The sequence below is a fragment of the Podarcis erhardii genome, assembly GCF_964252035.2.
Source record: "Podarcis erhardii genome assembly, chromosome: 8".
Taxonomy (NCBI): Eukaryota; Metazoa; Chordata; class Lepidosauria; order Squamata; family Lacertidae; genus Podarcis; species Podarcis erhardii.
Genome location: NC_138499.1, coordinates 89,568,198 through 89,592,272, shown reverse-complemented (window position 1 = coordinate 89,592,272; position 24,075 = coordinate 89,568,198). Strand labels below are relative to the sequence as shown.

The following is a 24,075-nucleotide window of genomic DNA, read 5'->3' as shown; positions in this document are numbered from 1 at the left end:
AACATCTACATGATTTTGAATGATTAGCGGAATTCATTATACTTGATAACGGTGCCTTGAGAGAAGAATGCATCTTCTCTCTTCGAAGCATCTTCGAAGGTGGCAGCTGTGGGACCCCTCTTCAAAAAGTCCTCCTTGGACTTAGGTGATTTTTCTAAGTTTCTGTTGAACCCTAGGCCCACCCACCCCTTCTTGGGCAAATGCTCAAGCAGCTGATAGCTGCCCAATTCCAGGAATTCTTGGAAGGAAGGGATTATCTGGGCCCTTTCTATTCCAGATGAAACAGTGGACATTCTGAACAGGTGCTGGGATGGGAGTTTGTAATAGTCTGATAGTAGAAAATAAAGTGAAGCTGAATCTGGACAATACTGTACTACCTTGAGATTCTATACCCTATGAGAGATCTATTAATTAGGCTTAGGCATTCTTATGTTGATACCTAACTCTCCATAGGATGTGACACTTAAACCAGCCTTCCTCAACCTGTTCCCTTCTGCTTGTGTGTCACCTGCATCCCTTCCTAAGCCACTTTTTGCCATGTTTTGATACAATTCAAGTCAGCAGTGGGTAACCTACAGCATGTGCACCTAATTAGGCCTCCAAGGTCTCCCCATCTGGCCTGTAAGATAGATTTTTTGGGGGGATGACGCTTACCTGTGCATCACCTGACATCATATGATAGCAGGTGTTGGAGTGGTGAAGCCATAGCACCAGACTCCAGTGCACTCCACGAATGCCCCCAATCCTTCCTTTCCAGCCATTGCTTATTTTGGTACATTTTTCTGTTGCCTGAGAGCAGGGCGCCATCCTTTGCAGCTTAACTTGGAAGCTAAGACAAGGTGGATTTAACCTTCTAGAAACAATAATCCACGATGCTTTAAGGCAGACTGGATTTTTCTTGGTATTACTCCATTTCTCCCTCTTAAAAACAACAATCACACACACATTGTTTTGTGAAGAAATAATAGTAGTATTTACTTACACAGTCTAGGACTTGAAGCAGCAGTTACAACAGCAAAATGAAGGCAGGTTTAGAACTACTAACTAAGTTACAAAAGTACAAAAATATACGGTAAGTTTCAAAAATGGTGTCCGAGCTGCCTAGACAGGAAGGAAGTATGTAGTATTACAGCTTCCTGCCAAGGCAGACAAAGGAAGTGATCTCACAGAATTTTCTCTAGCAAATATTACAATAAAGCTCTAAACATGTCAAGTGGAGGAACAAAAACAGGAATAGAAACTGACATTGGGGCAATCTGAGAAAACATTCAAGGGGTAATTAAGAGGCTATTCATCTCTCATTCCTCAACTGGAAACAACAGGAAGCCAGGGTAGGCTTTTATATGTTGCTAGATATATTTGCTGAATTAAACTTACTTTGCAGCAAGCATTATAACAGGGTCTTGGCCATGAGAAAGGGCACTGCCACATCTTAAAGCCACAAATGAAAGCATTTCCTCAGCCTATCTAGTGGCTGTAGTGTGGATCCAGCCTCTTACACCACACCCACCTGTTTTCTCCTACACAAATACTCAGCCCCCCCCTCCCCGTCTCACACACATAGCTACTAGCTTCTGATTAGCCAGCAAACAGAAGAGAGGAAACTACCAGCAGAAGAGGAGACTGGCCCTCTCTTCTCTATTCTGGTAGTGTTCGGTTAGAAAGGCTCTCATTGGATTCTACCAGTAGAGAGAAGAGAAGACAGCATTGATCACTGGTACTTTCACAAAGAGCATGGTCCATGTAGAGGCAAAGCCACACAGACTCTCATCCTCTGGATTACTATTTTGGTAACCTTAATGATTCAAAACAATAATTGGTTGCTAGGAGAGAAACAAACTCTTTGGTTAAACAAACAAAACCTGGACATATCTTTTTCATAGCTTTTAGGTATGAAGTCCTCACAGATTTCATGGTATCTTAGAAAAATAGGCCTTGATATTAAGTCAGGGGGAAAGCTGTTTTCTTACCTCATCACCTTTGGCCATAATATTTGGAACAACTTTGAAGAAACAGAAGAAGAGGCAGAAGGGAGAAAGGCATCAAAGGAAGCCACACATTCATATGAAAGGACAATCCATAAATGTTTGTCTTATTCCAACATATCTCCATGCCCACAAAGTCTCAGAGGTGGCCCTGCCTCAATTTTTACCAACATCTTCATGCTTTCTAAAAGGGTTTTAGGTCTTGTTGGGGTCAGTCTGCATGTATTAAAATTTGGTACTATTAGGTTTCATCTGGAAGCAATCCTCATGATTTCCACAAGAAGGGACATGGAGCTGTGAGATGGGGGCCATTATTTCAGTAGCCAGAACTATGCAAAGACATGGGATGATCAGAGCCACTAATCAGGAGCTGAGTCCCATTTGATTCAGCATTATGTATGCTGCCTTCATACTTTTCATCCATGGTATACTCCTCCTGGAGCTCCTGTTCCATGTGTCTTAGGATAGTCTTGGACAGGAAGCGATTGTCATTTTCTTCTGAATCTGGGAAAACAAAACCAGTTGTGACTGCACTGGTCTTTTCATAGGAAAATGTGAAGCCCTGCGGCTAACTGCTAGAAGAGCACTCTCAGTTGCACCAAGACCGATAGCTGTGTTATCTTTTCAAGTCTATCTATTACTACCCTTATTTGATTTGATTTTGCCTCAGAAACTTTAGGTAGAGTGTGTGGTAAAGATCTATGTATCAACAGCACCATCCTGGTGGCGCTGCAGGCCTTGAATTGCCAACTGCACCAACAATCATTCCCAGGAACTGCATAGATCTCTTAAGGTGGATCTATAGCATGATGAAGATCTCACAATATGCTTGCAGGAAGCCGGAGTACAGAACTCGCATGTTAGAAAAGCCTCATTAGCTCTGCAGCAGGTGGTCTCAAAATTTTGTCACAGCAAGCAATCCCTAATCCAGAAAACAATGATATTGACTTCCGTCTGTGTGTTTCAAGTGCAATCTTTTCCACTCCTTTACAAAGTTAAAAACCAAAGTGCTAGAATGGTACATTATATTCATGCTTAATTTTTAACTGCCACTGACCCCTTGTTGGAGGATATCCAACAAGGGGTCTTCCTTTCTAGGAGGTTTTTCTATCTTGCCCAAACACTGTACAGTGGTGCCTCGCAAGACGAAATTAATTCGTTCCGCAAGTTTTTTCTTCTTGCGAGTTTTTCGTCTTGCGAAGCACGGTTTCCCATAGGAATGCATTGAAAATCAATTAATGCGTTCCTAGGGAGACCGCCTTCAGACCAGGTCCGGGGACAGTCTTTCCCCGGACCTCTTCTGAAGGCTGGTGGGGGGGGGGGAGGACTTTTCTCCCCACCGCCAGGCTTCAGAACAGCCTTCTGAAGGCTGGCGGTGGGAAGAAAAGCCCTTCTCCCGCCGCCAGCCTTCAGAAGAGTTCCTGCAGGGCTGCCTAGGCTGCGAATAGCAGCCTGCTGCCGGGTGCGAGGGACGCTCTGAAGCAGAGCGCCCCTCGCCCGGGGCAGACATCTGCAGCTTGGGGAGCCCTGCCGGACTTCCCCACAGGGCTCTCCAAGCTGCGGATAGCAGCCTGCTGCCCCGCTCGAGGGGCGCTCTTAAGCAGAGCGCCCCTCGGGTGGGGCAGACATCTGCAGCTTGGGGAGCCCTGACTTCCCAACAGGGCTCTCCAAGCTGCGGATAGCAGCCTGCTGCCCCGCACGAGGGGCGCTCTTAAGCAGAGCGCCCCTCGGGCAGGGCAGACATCTGCAGCTTGGGGAGCCCTGACTTCCCCACAGGGCTCTCCAAGCTGCGGATAGCAGCCTGCTGCCGGGTGCGAGGGACGCTCTGAAGCAGAGCGCCCCTCGCCCGGGGCAGACATCTGCAGCTTGGGGAGCCCTGCAGGACTTCCCCACAGGGCTCTCCAAGCTGCGGATAGCAGCCTGCTGCCCCGCTCGAGGGGCGCTCTTAAGCAGAGCGCCCCTCGGGTGGGGCAGACATCTGCAGCTTGGGGAGCCCTGCCGGACTTCCCCACAGGGCTCTCCAAGCTGCGGATAGCAGCCTGCTGCCCCGCACGAGGGGCGCTCTTAAGCAGAGCGCCCCTCACGCGCGGCAGACATTCACAGCTTGGGGAACTCTTCTGAAGGCTGGAGGCGGGAGAAGGGCTTTTCTTCCCACCGCCAGCCTTCAGAACAGCCTTCTGAATGTTGGCGGTGGGGAGGAAAAACCCTCCTCCCACCGCAAGCCCCGGGAAGAGAGGAGAAGCTGCGCGCCTTCTCCTCTGTTCCCGGACCTCCCACCGGACCTCCCGCCTTCAGGACAGGTCCGGGAACAGAGGGGAAGGCGCGCAGCTTCTCCTCTCTTCCCGGGGCTTGCGGTGGGAGGAGGGTTCCCCGCTGTCCCCGGAGATTTCCCTATGGGCTTTCGTTTTGCGAAGCAAGCCCATAGGGAAATTCGTCTTGCGAAGCCGCTAAAAATCGGAAAACCCTTTCGTCTTGCGGGTTTTTCGTTTAGCGAGGCATTCGTCTTGCGGGGCACCACTGTATAGGTTATTTCTTATCACATGGTTGAGAAATCCCTTGTGCACTTTCGTTTTGTCATAATGTAGGTAAGCCTGCCATCCTTCCACTTAGTTTTTCTTGGAAATCACAGATTCTCTTCATGCAGCTCTGTGCCACTTCAGGTTACGTTTCCTTTCTTATCCAATTATTTTCTTTAGTTGTCAAGTCTTTTTTTCAGGTTTCTCTAGTCCCCCCCCCCTTCAGTCTCAACCTGGGTCTTTGTTTCCAGGGGTGCTGCCGCTACTCAAGTCATGTCCAGGGCTTTCTGTCACGGAAGGAGTTTGGGCCCCTTGCGCTCGGTTTCTACCCTCTCCGGCCCCCTTCCAAATTGTCAGGGGTTTGTTAGGGAGACCAGGCAGCACTGTGGGCTGCTTTTAGAGGCTCTGGTTTATCTCCAGAGCTTTTGGGGAGGTGTGGAGCCCACGCTTAACTCCTCTCTCCCTCTGCAGTAGCCTGATCTCGCTCAGAGCAAGCGTAACGAGCTGTGATCTCTTTGTGTGGTAGACCGGAAGTCTGAGTTTTTGATATATGTTATCTCATAAAAAAAGATGTCTTGTTCTTATTAAGAGAAATTCAAAAGGCAAAAATGAAATATGCCAGAATATACAGCTGAATATTTAAAAAAACTTTCATCACATACAGTAGGTACATTCAAGGGGGGGGGGAGGTAAAGATAAAAGACCCCTGGATGGTTAAGTCCAGTCAAAGGTGACTATGGGGTTGCGGCACTCATCTCACTTTTAAGGCCGAGGGAGCCAGCGTTTGTCTACAGACAGCTTTCTGGATCATGTGGCCAGCATGACTAAATAACTTCTGGTGCGACGGAACACCATGATGGAAGCCAGAGCGCACAGAAACGCAGTTTACCTTTCTGCTGCAGCAGTACCTATTTATCTACTTGCAGTGGTGTGCTTTCAAACTGCTAGGTTGGTAGGAGCTGGGACAGAGCAATGGGAGCTCATCTTGTCACAGGGATTCGAACCGCTGACCTTCTGATCAGCAAGCCCAAGAGGCTCAGTGGTTTAGACCACAATGCCATCCGCTCCCTAGATTCACAGAAAGCAGTATCATTGAGTAGTGATTTCAGCACTGTTTATGACTCACTGAGTAACTGCTCTAAGGGAATGTACATTTATTTGCAAAAGTATTCATGTATCTCAGTAAAGCACAAGATTGTATGAAATATGTGGTACACAAAATCTTAATTAAAACCAAATAACAAATACCACTCCAATATCAAAGGTAGAAACTATACATTCTCTTTATAGAAAGTGTGCTTTCTCATTCAATAATCATAATTTTGATTACAAAAATGTTTTGCAGAATTCAGCTGAGAAAACAAAGGTGAATCCATTCTGTGTGCAAGCCATATGTGTGTAGGGACATATCTTCCTTAGTAGGTGAGGCAAGACAGAGGGAGTTCAACTGGCTACAGGTACCCAGGACAAAGATCTCATGGCCATAGTTCACTAAAAACATCAATTAGATTAAGATGCTTTCCAATGTGCTAAATCTTTATGTCCATTTGTATTCCTATAGCCTTGCTGCTGCACATTAAACTCTCTGGATCTAGGCAGAAATCCAGCCTGAGATGAGAAGAGAATAATAAATCTATGACCTTCTAAAACCACAGGCAGAAGACATAAGAACAGAGAGGAAGCTCTTTCTGAGTTCCCAAAGCACACTGAGATCAGGTCTTTTCTGGTGTAGAAAGAAAGGCTCTACCTGCCACAGGATCCCTTCCTGGAACTAAGCTTGTAGCCTCCTCCTTGCCCCCACCACTCCAAAACAAATAGCCAGACTGTCATCCCATTTCTTACCATCATATACAATGAGCCGGTAGCAGCCAGAACAGTATTTAGATCTCTGTAAGATTTCTTCCAGTGCTCTGCAGAAAAGCTTGGCTTGTTCCAAACGGTCTTGACAGCTGAAGGCAGCACTTTCATCTTGGGACATGGCAAAGAGGGACCGCAGAGGAGTGGCATACTCCATAACACAAAAATGTTTCTAGAGGAATGGGGAGAAGGGCAATCCCAGTGTTATCAGGGTGGCATTTAGACTATTGTTTGAGGAATTGCTGGTTGCTTTCACATCAGCACTAACATTCCCAGAAGGGTTACTTCATAATCTGTAAAAAGGTAAAGGACCCCTGATGGTTAGGTCCAGTCGCGGACGACTCTGGGGTTGCGGCGCTCATCTTGCTCTATAGGCCAAGGGAGCCGGCGTTTGTCCGCAGACAGCTTCCGGGTCATGTGGCCAGCATGACTAAACCGCTTTTGGCGAACCAGAGCAATGCACGGAAATGCGGTTTACCTTCCCGCCGGAGCGGTACCTATTGATCTACTTGCACTTTGACGTGCTTTCGAGCTGCTAGGTTGGCAGGAGCAGGGATCGAGCAACGGGAGCTCACTCTGTCACAGGGATTCGAACCACTGACCTTCTGATCAGCAAGCCCTAGGCTCAGTGGTTTAGACCACAGCGCCACCCGTGTCCCTTCATAATCTGTACCAGAACCTAAAAACCTGCATAGGAGGTGAAGATGCCTTGGTCAACCTTCACTGGAAGATAACTATAGGGAATGTGATCATGTCAGTTCTCCTAGACTTCTTTGTAGTTTTTGATACTAGCAACTATGCTTTGCTTCTGAACTGATTAGTGGGCTTGAGAATGAGGACTCTATTTGGGGAATCCCACTCCTATCTGACTAGATGTCTCCAGAAGGTGGTGCTGGAGGACAGAAGTGATGTCTAGAGAGAATTATTCTGAGGGTTTTCATGAAAAGTTTCATCTTGTCTCCCATGTTATTTATAATCTGCATATAACTAATGGCAGAAGTTGTTGATTTTCAGGCAAATTCCTTTTAAAAATATGATAAATTCAACACCTATTGTCACTCTAAGACTTTTTTTTAATACAGAAGCATACCTCTTTGTTTTCACCCAGTATCCCATAGATACTATTTTTGTAGCTTCTTTTTTTAATGCCAGCAACATCCATGTTCAATTCTGGGAGATTCTTTATGAAGTGAATATGACTGTCAACCGTCTGCAGGTCATCACACAGATTGCAGCTCAGCGGAATCAAGATGTGCAATTTCCAAGTCTTCTCGCAATTCAGCAAATGGCTGTTGCTTTGGTTGAACTCTCTAATCCGATCTTTGAGGCCTTCAAAACAAAACCGCATTAAGGAAAGACAGCTGGATGGACACAGTAAGATTACATTAGTACTGTAAGAGGCTCCTCACTTTCTCTAGAGCCAGGGATGGGAATTTGCAGAGCATCTGTACACATGGAATGGAATTCTGTACTGTTTGTCAGATTCTCCAATTTTTGGCTACAAAGCCAAAAATGGGAGACTCTGACAAATGGTACAGAATGCCTACACTCATGTGAATGGGAAAACACAAGTATGCAGAAGTTCCTTGTATGAGTTCTATCTGCCTGAGCATATACTCATGACCAGTGCTTTTTTTCTTTAAAGAATGTTTAGGGGTACTCTGATTTCCCTACTCATATTGAAATACTGTTTTTAAATAAATAAATAAAGCATGTGTATTGCACTGATTATCTGCAAAAGGCTTCAGTGCCTTTGGAATGAAGCTTCTGCGCTCTGTATGACTACATGCCCTTTCTTCCAAACCACATATCACTTTTCCAAAATACAATGATGCACACCATTTACCCATATCTGTCTTCATATTCCAGTCTTCTCTGTGTACAAGAGGGGAGCCCCAGCTGATGAAGTAACTTGATCCCAGGGACAAAGCACTACTGTAACTGCTGAGTGATTTTATTCTGCTGAACCTTTTGGCATTTTTTTCTATTTTTTGCTCTTGCATCGAAACAGAACAGGATATTGTATGGAGATTTGGAAATATAATAACTGCTACCTTAGACTTAGTAGCTAATGTAACTAACTGCTTTTGTGGTGGGAATCCACCACAATACCAAAATAAATAATAAAAATTCATGATATAACCTACTAGTGTATACATGTTGAATCTGAATTTCTTTGGTGCAGAATTCTGGACATTATAATTCATTTTATATCACTGGCTAATGGAGAAGACCACTCACAATGGATACTCACCAGGCAAAACGAATTTTAAATAGCCAACGTAATATGACCAGGCAAGTCCTTGTGCTACATTGCAGTTGTTTCTCTCATACATTTCAGAAATCTCGGCAGCTGATGGATGCTGCAGATGGAAAGGAAAAAGCTGTAATCATACGTTACCACGTGCAAAGCACAGCTCTCATCCCACCTCAATTGACTTCTGTTATAAAGCTCAGGGGAAAGCAGAACCCAGATCTGGGACAGCAACTTGAGGCATGCTAAGATGCAGCAGGCATGCAAATACATGCTAAAAGGCCATTTCCCAACATTCTGCCCCTCTAGTCACGTGACTACTCAGTTGTAGAGTGGACTCATATTGAGACGGACCACCTTTAAGGTTTGGAGGCCTTGCAAAGATTGATAGGCTAAGACTTGCAGCTAGGAGAGGCCCCACATATTATAGGCTTTCTGTGAAGTGTAACTTGATTCATTTATTTAGATACATTTAATACAGCTTTCCCACAAAGCTCAAAGCAGCTTACATGAAACAGCAGGGAATCAACTATTAAATGAATTAAAAGATTGCTTAATGACCCATGACTGCTACCTGAAGGTCAAAGACAAAGTTTAAAAGTTGGCAGAAGCACACAATGATCAGGTTCCGACACACTGGAAGGCCAGATTCTTTGAGGAGATGCAGGTAGGCTACTCCACACAGCAGGAGAAATAGGAAAGAACGTTTGCGTAGCTCTAGGCAAGCATTCAGGGCCCTTAAGTAGCTCCCATGGTACCTATGGGAGAGAAATTGATGAGGTGATATAATGTGACAGAACACCACAAAGTGCCCTCCTTCCTGAGACCCCTGTTTTGCAGGGATGAGCCAAACATCCTATTACAACCTCCCTTGACCCCAAGTATTTCAGTATTCTGTGTGCTTACTCTCCACACAATAAACATTCACATCTGAAAAGGTCTACACATCCTTGCAAACAGCAGGCAGGCAGGCAGGCATGCTACCACATCTGGTGTCAGAGTGTGGGGCACCTAATGTAACGGACCAGAAAAGCAGTGCTCATCCATGGAGATGTAGACCCAGAGGACAGCACTGAAGTGAAAACAATGCAGCTTCAGAGGTGAAAGGGATGATTTGTCAGAGCTACGATGAGTGATGAAAATGGTCTCTTCCTTGGAACTCAGTTTTATCACTCCAGGTGTTTGGTGCATATATAGGGGGGGGGGAATTCCTGGATGCCAAGTTTGGGATAAGTACTTTTTGGTGAGAGAACCCCAGTAGAGATTTAAAGTGTGGAATTATAGGCTATTAGACTTTTTAAAATATGTGCCCTTCCAAGTGAGTTCTAAAATGTCTCCTTAAAAGTTCCTTAAAAAGTTTCCCTCTTCCCCCAGCATAGGAAAAGACCACACATTTGGTAAGTTAAAAAATGGTTTACTTACAAACTCTTCAAAGGTCAGGTTCATGTGCTTCAAAGAAAACTTGGCTTACTGTAGTTGCAAAGTGGTGAAAGTCTTGGGAGTGGGGAGAGATTTCAGCCAGAAGATGGGGGGGGGACATCATCCCAGCACCTTTTAAAATTAATTATTCCCCCCCCCCTTCTGCTTACCCAGTAAAGGAAGTCCCCAGACTGATTGATCAACCCAATCCCCATTGGAGTCCCTTTCCTGTGGTTCTGTGCAGCAAATCCCACCCACTCTCCCTTCCTGCCCAGTGCTCCTTTTGCTCGAGAATCAAATTGCTGCCTGGTGCCTGAGCGAACTGCTGCAGCTTGCAGGGGTCAGCTGCCTGGCACTGGGGGTGCAGGAGGAGAAATGCCTCCTCACACAAATCTGGAGTACAGCTGCTGCCTTCCAACACTCCCTCTCTGCCCTGTGTCTGCCCTGCCTGACTTACTCTTGCAAGGCTTCCTCCTCTCCTGCCGCTGCTGCAGTTGGAAAGAGCCAGAGCGAGGGAGGGAGGGAGGGAGGGAGAGGGAGGGAGGGAGGGAGCAGCCGTAGCATGCAGCTCAGGCAAATGGGGCAGGCATGAGGCGGGGTGAGCTGGGGCAGGGTACGCTGCTGGAACTGTCCCTCCCAGCGCCCTCTAGCTGGAGGGCCGCTGAACAGGACGCAGTGTGCTTGGCTGGCCCAGCGCTGTCCACAAAAGCAGCGCAGGGCCAGGGCCTGAACCACCATGCTCCTGCAGGGCACCTTGCAGCTGGTGGCTGAGAAGAAGGCGGTGGGCAGATGTCAGCCCATGCTGCCTTCGCCTGCAGGTGCCCAATCCACTGCATCACTCCCAAGAGAGACCCGAGGCTCGGATGCGCTGCAGGCGGGGTAGTTGCACCCCTTCCAGCTGCCCTCAGGCAGCCGGAGGCTGGGGAACGCAGCCACCCAGCACACTGGGAGCTGAGCCCTGGGCCATGCTGATTTGGGGCTGAGCTTCTCATGTAGACTGGAAGGTGAACAATAGGCTTGGTTACCTATATCCTCCCAAGGTATGGGAAGTGGACATAGCTAAGCCTGGCCAGACAGCTTACTCTATGGCCTTAACCCCTTTATTAAGCATGCTTGTTATATGCTGGTAATCCCACACCATAGTCTACTAGGTGTCCGAGTTCTCATGGGTCTGATATGGTTCAAACTACCAGAGAGAAAATACTTTAGCGTGAGAAGGCAGGATTCACCTTCGGAGTACCATCAGGGCAATGAGTACTTCCACTTGCACAACTGGGCTCTCCCTCCTTCCCTGGGCCGCCTGGTGCCTCTCAAATCAGGAGGACCCCCAAACAAGCGCACAAGGGGAGGAGAGGAGGAATCTGGTTAGCTGCAATACTTGGGGGTGAGGCCAAATTCAGCATCCTAAAACTAAAAACAATATATGTCTCACTATCCATCCTCTTATATATTCAGCTTCCCCCTGCCTTTCTTCCTTATCAGATCTTTGCTGCTACCAAGCAAGGACCAAGCCTCATTGGGTGAGTCTTCAGCTCAAGGCTTATCATGCCTCCATTTCTCTGTCCTGCTACTGCCAATCAGCTGGCTTTTGGTGTCCTTGAACAACAACTGTCATCCCCACACCATCATGCAAACATCCATCGGTATGTCCCATTATTTCAGCAGCTTTATCACCTGGATGTCACATGACGCAGCTCTTCTGCAAAGTTGCAGGCCCCCTGACACAGCGCTCCAACCTGCAGGGCTGTGAAATGGATGACAATGCAATGGAAGACAAGGTCTAGGCTCTGCTCAGTGAGGCACAGGAAACAGACACACAGGGCAAGGAAGAGGTAGCTCACATGCCGAGCTCGATTTCCCCGAGGTCTGGGGATAAGAGAGGGAGATATGTTGCTAGGTTGTTCCTCCTTATAAGGCATCACACCTGCAACACATACAAAAGCACAAATTGGCCTTCTTATCAAGTGGATGCTCAGCAGACAGCTCCCATCTCTAGCTCCTCAAAGTGAGATAACCAAGTCAATCTAAATCCTCAGACAATAGCCTAGAGCAGTGGTTCTCAACTAGTGTGCCGGGGCACCCTGGGGTGCCTTGAATGATGGTCAGGGGTGCTGTGGGCAACACTGGCCTCTGTCCCTCTTTCCTCCCCTCCCTTCTCTGGGGCCCTCTCACTTCTCTTCCTCCCAAAGGCTTGCACGACTGTTTGCTGCAGCAGCTGCCCTGGCTACAAGCTCAGCAGCTGAATGGTGCCTCTGGGGCTGGCCAGGGGGCGCTTCCCAGGCCCCTGTGGGGCAGTGTGAGGAGGCACCTTTCTTTGGGGCAGGGGGAGCAGCTCAGAGACCAGGAGCAGCAGCTGAGGCTGCCCATAGGACTCCCAAGGAGAGGGGAGAGGAGAGGAGGCTGAGGGAACACTCCACCAGGGAGGGTCTTTGAAAAAAGGTGAGAGGCTGCCAGCTCTGCAGACAAGGGGTGACGTAACTGGGCCCCTGAGCCCCACAGGGGTGCCACAGACAGAATGTAGTTAGTCAAGGGAGCCGTGGACCCAAAAAGGTTAAAAACCTCTGGCCAAGAGATTCTGAGCCAGAAATATGTTCCTCAAACGCTGGAGTAACACTCAGTGGGAGAATCACAAGTCGTTCCCCTTCCCTTTCTTAACAATGCAGCAGGGCTAGGAGGGCAATAATGGGCTAGCCAGTTCCCATCTGCTCTTGGGGTTGGTTCTCTTCATCCTGCTGTCTTTTCCTCAGCTCTGCTTCTTAGTTCCTTATCCTTTTGAAACCCTCCTGCTCCCCCTTATTAGGGACAGCTGAAACCACCACCAGCAGTACTGCATAAAGTGGCCTTCAGATGTGAATCTAATGTTGAATTTGAAGGTCCAATAGAATTTACTTATAAGTGTATGGCATAGGCAAGATTTGGGAGATCATAGGTAACCCCCCCTCCCACGAGGACATTATGGGAGGCCAGCTTTTGTTTGGGGGACCGGCTTCTGCTGGGTGGTGGTGGTGGCAGAACTTCAGTTAACTGAGTATTTTCAATGCCACACTTTTAATATTTTGTGGGGGAAGTACCCTTCAGTACCCCCACAAAGCAGCACTGGCTGTGGCTTGTTTCCACTGATGTTTCGGGTATATCTGTTCTTTCATCCCCGCCCCACCTCAGCTCATTTGGCATAGAATTTGGTCTCTGTTTTCCTTGATAAGGCTTTCATCCCCGCCCCACCTCAGCTCATTTGGCATAGAATTTGGTCTCTGTTTTCCTTGATAAGGCTTTCCCCTTATGTGGGGCCTTGCTCTGATGCTGAGTTGGTAGATTGCCTGCTGTGGATTGATGGACGTATGGTTGGAGATGGCTTGCTGTAAATGTGCATTTTGCTACATTTTAATTGTTCTGATTATATTTTACTTTTTTTTTTTTTACTGTTTCTGTAGCCTGCCCTGGGATCATGTAATTTAAGAATGCAATATAAGTGCAATAAATATTATGATGACATTAATAAACAAGTGTGATTGCCTCTAACAGTAAAGTCTCACCCCAAATATGACTGTTTTGTTTGAATGATTCATTGACTTGAAAGCAGAGGTTCTGTATGTTCTATTGTTACCCAAGGAATTGTTAATAAAAGCATAATTAAAGATAAAATACAATAAAGTGCCACCAGAAAAGCAAATAGATAGATAAATAAATGTGATAATAAGTTTGTTTGTTTGTTTGTTTGTTTAAAACTATACACTGCTTGATTGTAAAAGAGTCAAAGCAGTTTACAAAAGATAAAACATTAAAACCAGAAATATTCACAGCCCTACTTTAAAACATACAAAAGTTAAAATACTAAAATAGATTAAAATCACCTCAACTTTCTAAGCATCTGGATAGGTTGGTCTAAACAGGAATGTTTTTAGCATAATAATAATAATAATCCATAGTAATAATCCATAATAATAACAATAATACAGTAATGGCTTGCTTCCTGCACTGCTATTTCATTCACACAGCAGACTTTCACTTTCACACTGGAACTTTCCTCTCCTCTGCAGCCCCCACCCCCACCTCAAAATCTGCTCTAGGGGGTTGGGGGATCCTCCAGAGCAGATTTGGGGAACATAGATGACGAGGAAAAGAGGCAAAAGCCCTGCTGCACAAGCAGAAATCCATCCCTGCAGCATCTGATACAACCGAATAATATTGGTGGCATTGGCCTTTCTCCAAACTCAGCTACTCCTAAATAGAGCCCCTCACAAATAACTCGTCCAGATTGCCATTTCAGCAGCAAGTTAACTGGCAGCCTCCCTGTAAGCAGATCTGCTTGAAAGGCTGGGCTCCATCAGCCCATGCTTCTAGCCTGGAACCTGAAAGCAGCTTTTGGTTTCATTAGTTTCACTCAGGAGAAATGTTCAGCTCATTTTGCAGCCCAGAACCAACACTGGCAAATAATCAGTAGCCATTCTCCCCTGCCCAGAAGAGGTGGGAACTCCATTCAGCCACACTCACCAGTCTGTTGAAGCAGCGTTGTGAGGAGGGTCTCAATCCTGATGTTTCAGTCTGCTTCTCTTCTGCGGCTGTGGGTGGTTACTGGGCTTTGTTTTTTTTACAAAATTGCAGCTTAGGCAATTTGAGGTCAGTAAGACACAAAAATGAGGAAGGGTGGGGTTTGTTGTAATGAACAATTTTATTTGAAGAAAATGGTTTCGATGATAATGAAAGTAAAACTAGCAAATGGAACCTGTCCAATCCCAGTGCCTCATCATAAGAACTCCAGAAATGAGAGGTCTAGCTAACTGCATTGTGCTCCCTCATCACTCCTTAAAAAGACTAGATGTATTAGCTAGGGAACAGCTCCCCATAAGGAGCTGTACAACACAGCAAGGCCTGTTCAGTACACCCTACACTGTGCTCATTTATTTAAATAATTTTTATTAAGTTTTCAATAAAAAGGTAAAGGTAAAGGACCCCTGACCGCTAAGTCTAGTCGCAGACGACTGTGGGGTTACTGGCCGAGGGAGCCGATGTTTGTCCGCAGACAGTTTTTCTGGGTTGTGTGGCCAGCATGACTAAGCTGCTTCTGATGCAACCAGAGCAGTGCATGGAAACGCCGTTTACCTTCCCACTGGAGCAGTACCTATTTATCTACTTGCAATTTTTGGCGTGCTTTCGAACTGCTAGGTTGGCAGGAGCTAGGACTGAGCAACGGGAGCTCACCCTGTCACAGGGATTCGAACCACCGACCTTTTGATCAAGCAACCCAAGGCTCAGTTGTTTAGACCACAGTGCCACCCGCGTCCCTACAAGTTTTCAATGTAACCATTCAAATCAGTTTTCCACTTTTACATTAATCAAAAATTATTGTCAGGGCTCCCTCTAGGTCCCAGCTCACAGAGGACCAACGCCAGGCTGATATTATGTACAAAAGTCTTTATTGAAGTATAATTTCCATTTTAAAGCCAGAGCGTGCAACCCTACGTCTAGACTCTAGACAGGCGAAGTCCCCTCTGAGTCACTGCCCCTTCCGCACCAGTTTAAGATCCTAACCCGGCTCCACCTCCTGCGCTGTTCCTTCCTCCTCTGGGTCCTTCTGCCCCCTGGGGTTTCCTCCCTCCTGGACTCTTCTGACGCTGACCCCCCTGATTCTTGCCCTTCCTTCCGGCGGGCTTTGGGACCTGGCTCCCTATCCGGGCTACCTGCTGTGCCGCTCGCCTGTACATTTGAACTTGGCGCGCGCGCCCAGCCGGTGACTTTCCTCTTGACCGTTTCCCCGCTCTCCGATGGAGGCGTGGCCAATCCTGACTCATCTCCTCCCTCTGGTGGTGGGAAGACTGGTCCTGATGCCTGGGACTCCTCCCCCCCACTACGCTCTGGTGGGGACGCTGGTCCTGATTTCCAACTGCTGCTCAGGGAGTCCCCGCTGGCCCCTTCCTTCTGGGGTTTCCCCCTTGGCACCCCCCTTGCCCTGGCCATCGGCGCTCCTCTCTGTGAATCTTCCGATTCGCTGGAGAGACTCGTGGACTCTCTCTGACCACTGTCACTGCCTACACCCCCCTCGTATTCCTCCTCCTCACTCTCCATTTGCTCCTTCTCCTGTGTCTCTGCTCCTGAACCCCTGACAATTATTTACTCTGTTGAATTTATCTTAGTGCTGCTAGCGTTTTCAGCTGTATACAGTACAGCTATTTTTCATATATTCATTAAATGTTTACTACTCTTCTTTAAATATATGTTCTTCTTGTCCTCTTATTCTATGTGTTAAATCCGCAAGTCCTGCATATCCTGTCAACTTAAGTTGTCAATCCTCTTTCGTTGGAAGGATTGCATATTTATGCATGCAACAATTGCGGCCTGTGTTTTGTTAGCCCCAAAATGGAAACGGAGCGAGGTCCCAACACCCTGTGCTCTTTTAGAGCTGCAGGACAGAGTAGGGAAGCACAGCTGCAGCCCTCCCACCTGGAAGGCCAACCTTCTTGGAGTGCCTAGAACTGTAAAGCAGGGTTCCCTTGGGAAAACACTTTGTTGTCAATAGAGTCATAAGTTACATTCTACCTCACCATGAGTTCTCCAGTATACTTAGTGCAGAAACCAACTGCTATTGACTAGTTCATAGCTATTTTTAAAATGTTTATTCCATTGATAGGCCAACTTTAAAGTAGTAAAAAAGAAATTCTGAGGCAGGTATATGTTGCCTAGGTTACACGTACACGATGCATGTAAAGCACATTGAAAGCAGAGTATTTCCCCAAAGAATCCTGGGAAGTGGTTTGTTAAAGGTGCTGAAAATTGTAGCTCTGTGAGGGGTAAACTATAGTTCTAGGATTCTTTGGGTGCTTTCAATGTACGGTGTGGACTCACGTCTAGTCCTCTCTCCTTCTCAGCTTCTGGGGAAGTTAACCCACCCGTCATGGCAAGGGATCCCAGGGTGGGTTACAATAACTCAATTTGAAAATAATGTCCATTGGTACAATAATTTAAAAATAACATCTGTCAGCACAGTAATATAAGAACCTATAAAGGCACAATGAGACTACCTTTTCAAACTACTAAAACCATTACATCTCACATCTAAGAATCAACAGCTAGCCTCATACAAATGCCTGAGCAAATATACATGTTTTGCTTGGTGCTGGAATGTAGAGAGAAAGTGTCACCTGTACCTCAGAAGGAAGGTATTGTGTGAGAGAAGGCATCAGAGGCCATTCTGTCACGGAAACAAGTATTTTCATGTGTTGGTCTTTGATCCCCTGCCAATCAATTTAATTGAGTGAATGTCAAATCTAGTTTATGGAAAGAGTGAGAGAGAAAAAGATATCTCTGCCTGCATCATTCAGAAATGTATAAACCTCTGTTATGCCGCCTGGTTTCTGTTGAACTAGTACAGAAACCTCCAGTCTCAAATCCATATAAGACAACTACACAATCTAGCATTTTGTAGATTTATATTGTTACTCTCATTCTAATCTTATTTTCTTATATATGCTTAGTTTCCTGTTTATTGTTTGTTTACTATTCGATAAATATATTTATTGCAAAATATATTCTTTCATGAGCCAGCTCAGTTGGGGCTCAGCCTGCTGAGTTGAGACCACTATAAAGCTCCCAAAAGTGGTGTTCTGGGGGGAGGACCAGAGAGGGACTTTGGCTGGATCGTAAGCTTGTTCAGCTCAGGCATGTAGACTGGCAGCCTGACATAGAACACTATTTTAAAGGGTTGTTTTCCCTCTGCCCCACTGCTGATCAGGGTTTGGATCTGGTGTAACTTTACACCAGCTTAATTTACCGTACATGGGCTTGGGCTTACTTTATACCAACCTCTTGGACATAGAATTGCTCTGTGTGTGTGTGGTATTCTTGACTGGTGTGACAATATAATTGAATAAAATATTTGGTACTGCTCAGTCTCATTCTTCTGCAGTAATAAGTCTCACCTTACAGAGTTTTTGCAAAGCTTACAAGAAGAGAACTTGAAGTGTTATAGAAATGTGTTGTTTCTGTCATCTGCATAGTTTTGCAAGTTTACCCTTGCTTTTCTTCTTTCCACAATAAAACCCACGACTAATTTCTGTAGATGCTGTATGGATTGAGCAACTAACAAAACGCAGAGAACCAAAACAGGGCTTTAGAACATAATCTCACTTTTTGCACGGAAGCAACATGCTGACCACATGCTGACGAGGAAAGATTCGGTTCCTTAAACCGGTTTAGATCAAACTTAATCTGTTCATTCATGTCAAGTTGCGTTAGTGCAGGTTCCATTCTTAGGCAATGTCAAGGGTAGCACTCCCAAGATTCTGAGCCCCCACAAACCTCCAAAGTCTTTCTCCTATCACCAACAGTCATTATCAATATTGTTGCATGCCATCCCAATCTCTGAGCAGTGCGAAATGCCAACGGTTTCCGGCACTTACCCACGGTTCGTGTTTCCTTTTGGAATGAGGCACAATGGAGACTGTGGGGTCTTTATGATATATGGTTTACTTACAATAATACATCCTGACACTATGATGGAGGCATCCACGACATTAAGACCCCAAGAGGGTCTGCTCCTCCCATAGCCACAGTCATGGGTGTAGCCAGGATTTATGGGCGGGGGCATTATTTTTGGGAGGGCATAACTGAGTTATCTGTGATGCTATTGGTCAGTTAGTTAAGTATTTTTATTTATTTACTGGATTTAGAGGGGGCAGCTGTCCTGCTGTCCCCTGGCTAGGCCCATGGTCACAGCCTTGGATTCAAACAAAAATCAACCCTGCCCCTCAGGCTTCTGCTTGCTTCCTCTCCAGTTTCTAACTTACACACCCACCCACCCTCAACTCTGGCCTTTTGTCTTTCTATCTACCAGTGGGTTGAGGAAGGGGTCCCATCCCTTTGCCATCCCACACAAATCCACTTCCTTTGCTCCCCTTAATAGCCCATCACCTCACCTAGGAGCTAGTTTGGCAATTCCAAGAATTAGAAGGGGGCACAGGCATTCAGACTAACCACATTACCCAAAAACTAACACTACCTTTCTTCTAACTGAGTGGCTCCTAGACACTTCTGCCCATCTCATTTGATTAGCCAGTCAAAATAATCATTACCAGTAGGTCCTGCTTCCGCCTCCAGCATCTCTCTTCCATAGAAATGGCCTTCTTGGGGCGGTGGATTATTTTGCTCATTCCCCTCGTGTTTTCTCTTTGTAAGAACGCAATTACAGTGGTGCCTCTGGTTACCAACTTAATTCATTCCGGAGGTCCATTCTTAAGCTGAAACCGTTCTTATCCTGAGGCACACTTTTGCTAATGGGGCCTCTGGCGTGCAATTTCTATTTGCATCCTGGGGCAAAGTTCACAACCAAGAGGTTAGTGGAGCTCGTAACCTGAAGCATTCATAACCAGAGGTACCACTGTATACAAAAAGGGGTTAAATGCAGTATTCTCTATAGAACACAATTCAAAACTGCATTCAAAAAAACATGGTAAACCCTTGGCTTGTTTATTTGCAGGTGTGGGGTGTGCTACTTCATGACTTCCCCTTGCCCTGTCACAAGTTCCCCAGACTTATAACTTGTTTCGATTCTTCTTCACAAGCAGTTGTCTCTAACAATTACACACACACACACACACACACACACACACAGAGAAAGACACACACACATTTCTATCTCATCTTGTTATGAGTTGCATGTATTTAAATGCTTTAAATAAAGTTCAAAATACCTTAAAGTGTTCATTTGTTCTATCTCTTTATCCTGTCCCTTTCCGGCTCACAGGTTCAATAATGGCTTTTTGTAATTCTACAAATGAAATCACATACTGTTTAAACTACCATGAAGCTTTCCAAAAGTATAATCATATATTTCCATTGAATAATTGCACATATAAATCTTTCCAAATTGACAGTGAACTATGCTCTTCGTGGGGAGTTTCCTGCAATCAGGCAAGCTTCTAGACGAAAACAACCATGGGTGGTCTCTTACACTTAAATACTTTACAAGCTAAGGGTGATTAACTCCTCACATTCTAAACAATGATTCTTTACAGAAACGGTGATAGATCAAATTCAGTGTTGAGACCTGTAGGTTCTAAAGTTTTAAATTGAAAAACAAAATGAGTTCCTACCTGCATAAGGCATTTCTAAATGTTCTCTTTCCTGTAAGGATATTCTATATATTTATGCAACACCTTGAATTTAAAGTCTGGCTTCCCTCCAAGCCAAGATAAAGTTTAGAACTTTCTGACAGTAAGAGCTGTTCAACTGTGGAATGGACTCCCTCAGCAGATGGTGGACTCTTATTCCTTGGAAGTTTTTAAACAGAGGTTGGATGGCCATCTCTCATGGATGCTTTAGTTGAGATTCCCGCATTGCAAGGGGTTGGACTGGATGACACACATGGTCCCAACTCCACAGTTCTATGATTCTATAAGGAGGTGGGGGAGGGGTGGGATCCCAGCCACCTAATGTAAATCAGCCCACACTAAGTCAATCAGAACTATGCATTCTCCCTGTGGGTGTCCATCTTTCATCTTGCTCCTGTTCCTCACCCTCCATTATTTCCCAGATCTTTTCTTCATCTTCAAGGGTGTGTTCTGTCTCAAACCACCATGATCCTGGGTCCATGCTATCTCCATTTGCCTCCTGCCTAGAAGCCTCCTGGGGTCTCCACCACTCCACCTCATCTGGCCAGTCCCTGACAATGCCCTTCCTATAGAGCAGGGATGAGCAGTGGCGTAGTGTGGGGGGTGCAGGGGGGGCCGGCCGCACCGGGCGCAACATCTGGGGTTAGGGCAAATCCACAGGTTAGGGGGCGCAAATCCACGGGTTAGGGGGCGCAAATCCACAGGTTAGGGGGCGCAAATTACTTGCCTTGCCCCGGGTGCTGACAACCCACGCTACGCCACTGGGGATGAGAACCTGTGGTCCTCCAATTGTTTGACTGTAACATCCCTCAGCTTCAGGAAGAATAGCCAATGATCACGGAAGAGGGGAATTGGAATCAGTGGAGCACCAGATTTATATAGAGCTTATATCAAAAAATGGTGCTCCCCACCAGGTTTTGGTTATTTCCACAATATTACAGTGCTCTCTTTTTATTAAAAAACATCCAGCTTGGCACAGACTTCTAGGATTAACATATAAAAACCTATAAAATAGATTATGTCTTTCCAAAGGTCTCCAATGTGTTCTTTTTCCTTATGGCTCTTTGGCCTGTTTGACTATCACGTCCTCCTACACTTTCATTGCCTACTCCTTTGGTGTGTGCTTTCTTTCAACAGCTGAGGCAGATCTATCCAACTGTTAAAATTTTAAAGATACTGAAGGAGACCACTTAGCCCCCCTTCAACTATTGCTGCCTTTCTCTATGGTGATATATAGCTGAAAATGAAAAAGCAGCGTCTGAGCAGAACAACCTTTTCTTAGTTTATACTGCCATCTCATGGATTTTGAGAAAATGTGTATATAATTCCAAAGTACATAAATTAAATTAAAATGGCAGCAGCTGGCTGCAGCTGCCACTGTAGGCACAACACTTTGCTTCATAGGGCAGATATCAGTGCCCCAATGTCCACTCCTTCTTCCAGATAGGCAGTCAGGTGCCTTGACCCTGAAAGGCCAAGATGGGCAGATGAGAGAAAAACAGCACAACCACCCAGCAAAGTTAAAAACAAAGTAAAACCCCAAACCCTTGGGCCAGCAGTACTGCTGCAGAGCAGTGGGGTGAACTGGCATGGGCCCTTCAGAAAGTAGCTTGCCTGCTCCTCCTTAACGTAGCAGTGCCTCTGAAGGTAATGAACTTGAAAGAGGTGAAGAACAAGATGAACAACTGTGCAGGAGCAAAGGTAGGGTGTCAGAAGTATAGCAAGTAGGTGGCCTGTAAGGAGGAACGGCAGCCTTTGTGTAAGGCAATTACAGCTGGGTTTCAGAGCTTATATCACTCATGTTGACCATTGCAGAAAGGCAAGTTTCTCCTTCATGTGGATCATATAGCTCTGGTCACCATGGAATAACTCATCCTCAGTTGGTCGATTCAGGTGCCCCTGGAACAATCTAATCTATAGCTGGCCTTGTCTAGACTGCAGCTGTCTAAGGTGCTTGAAGATCTTTGTAAGTGTATCTATGGCTGTTCTCAATTCCCCAGGGCTACCAAGAGCCAATTTGCAGGTATTACATGCCCTTTCTCATTTAGCAGAAGTAGTCTGCAGTGGCCAGAATTCAGGATTCCTAGAGGATTAACACTGGCTTCAGTAGCCTTTGCTTTAGAAGCAACAGGACACATTTAGTAAAGATATGTGTAGCCCATCAACACAACCTGTGACACCTGAAGCTCTGACCTACCAAACTATGCAGTACCTGTTGACCACAGGGACATTTTGCCTTCCCTCCACAAATGTCCACCTTAGAACCTGTTTCAGGAGAGTATTATTTATTATTAATTTTTACCATGGCATTAGATCCCTGATGGCTTACAGAGAGACACCCACTCTTTCTAACATTATCACTGTCAGGCATTCAGTGCTGCACAGTAGAGGCTAGGACAGTTGGGTTCAGCCCAGACTGTTTGGAGCAGGTGCCCAACTTACCCATTCAGGCTAGAACCAGAAGAACATTACCTTCACAAACTTCCAAAGGAGGGAATGACTGGAAACCTGTATTAGGGATTCTAGGAATACTCAACCTTGCAGCCAGTCACTAAAGGAGGATGTCATGATGATGTATTCTTGGATATGAATGTCTCTGACATTTTATGCTTCCATACCACTGGTTGGCTTCATACAGTGCTGAAAGCACCTCTATATTCTTTCCTCATTAAATATTCTATTATTATTTATATACAGTGGTACTTCGGTTTATGAACTTAATCCGTTCCGGAAGTCTGTTCTTAAACCAAAAGCATTCTTAAACCGAGGCACACTTTCCCTAATGAGGCCTCCCGCTGCTGGTGCCCTTCCACCGTTCAGATTCCATTCTTAGACCGAGGTAAAGTTCTCAAGCTGCGACACTATTTCCGGTTTTGCGGAGTTTGTAAACTGAATTGTTCTTAAACCGGACTGTTCTTAAACTGAGGTACCACTGTACAACCCTTTATCAAAAGATCTTAGGGAGGTATACAACATTAAAAACATTTTATGGAGCATAATAATAAAAACATAAAACAAAGCAAAGTAATAGACAACAAAATAAAAAATAATAATAACAACAGACCCCCTACCATTAGCCCAAAATGCTCACCAGTCTCGAGTCCTTTGTGTATAGGTCAATGATTACTAAGCCTGGTTGACAGCCAATATGTATCTGCTTTAGATGCCATCTTTGCATCAAGGATAATCTATGTTATACCATACTAATAAAGTACTCTTAGAGCACCTCTGATTCTGACATTCCAAGATTGAGCATCTATCTCTCAGAGCTTGAGAGAATTATCTACCAGGTTTACCTGTGTTGGTTCTAACTGAACATACAATGAAAACATAAAATGAGCCATGCAGGATTAGACCAAACGCTTATCTAGCTTAGCGTCCTATTTTCTATAGTGGCCAACAGTGGGGCTATTGTGTTCATACAACATAACTGGTGTTCAACTTCAGAGGCATGTCAGCTCTGATAATGAAAGTACCAGTAATGCTGCTTGTGCCAGTGCAATGGCAACTACCTTAACTAGATGCTAGGATTCAGCAACCTATGAAACACATTCATGAGGATTTTTTATTTAGCTTTTTAAAAACTGTCTCGCTCTCAAGAGTCCTTTACTTCCACGTACTTTTTTCCCCCCAGGAACTGCTCTCACTCTAAAGAAAAGGTTCTATGGATTGCAGTGCTATATCACAGAACTGTAGAGCTGGAAGGGACCAGCCTTTCTCAGCCTTGGGTCCCCAGATGTTTTTGGCCTACAACTCCCATCATCCCTGACCACTGGTCCTGTGAGCTAGGGATCATGGGAGTTGTAGGCCAAAAACATCTGGGGACCCAAGGCTGAGAAAGGCTGATAGTCCAACCCTGACATATGTCCTGTTAGTGCACAATATCACCATTAAAGAATCAGATATAATGAAATGGTTAGAATTCTAATTTTGAATGTTTG

The 24,075-nt window shown here is 45.6% G+C and overlaps 1 protein-coding gene across 4 annotated transcripts in view; it reads right to left on the bottom strand.

Moving 5' to 3' along the window:
• Positions 1 to 2,065: 2,065 nt before the first annotated feature.
• STING1 (stimulator of interferon response cGAMP interactor 1) overlaps positions 2,066 to 24,075 on the bottom strand; it is a 157,874-nt gene continuing 135,864 nt past the window's right edge. The window contains exons 1-7 of one of the 4 annotated variants that reach the window (XM_081872843.1): positions 19,715 to 20,698; positions 11,706 to 11,955; positions 9,187 to 9,370; positions 8,613 to 8,721; positions 7,449 to 7,687; positions 6,344 to 6,530; positions 2,066 to 2,489 (exon numbers count right to left, since the gene is read on the bottom strand). In XM_081872843.1, coding sequence (XP_081728969.1) covers positions 2,302 to 2,489; positions 6,344 to 6,530; positions 7,449 to 7,687; positions 8,613 to 8,721; positions 9,187 to 9,370; positions 11,706 to 11,950 — 1,152 coding nt within the window. In that variant the 5' untranslated portion in view covers positions 11,951 to 11,955; positions 19,715 to 20,698 and the 3' untranslated portion in view covers positions 2,066 to 2,301. Of the gene's footprint in view, positions 2,490 to 6,343; positions 6,531 to 7,448; positions 7,688 to 8,612; positions 8,722 to 9,186; positions 9,371 to 11,705; positions 11,956 to 14,522; positions 14,645 to 19,096; positions 19,625 to 19,714; positions 20,699 to 24,075 lie in introns of those variants that run through there. The other 3 variants (XM_081872840.1, XM_081872842.1, XM_081872841.1) reach the window with 3 other exon arrangements.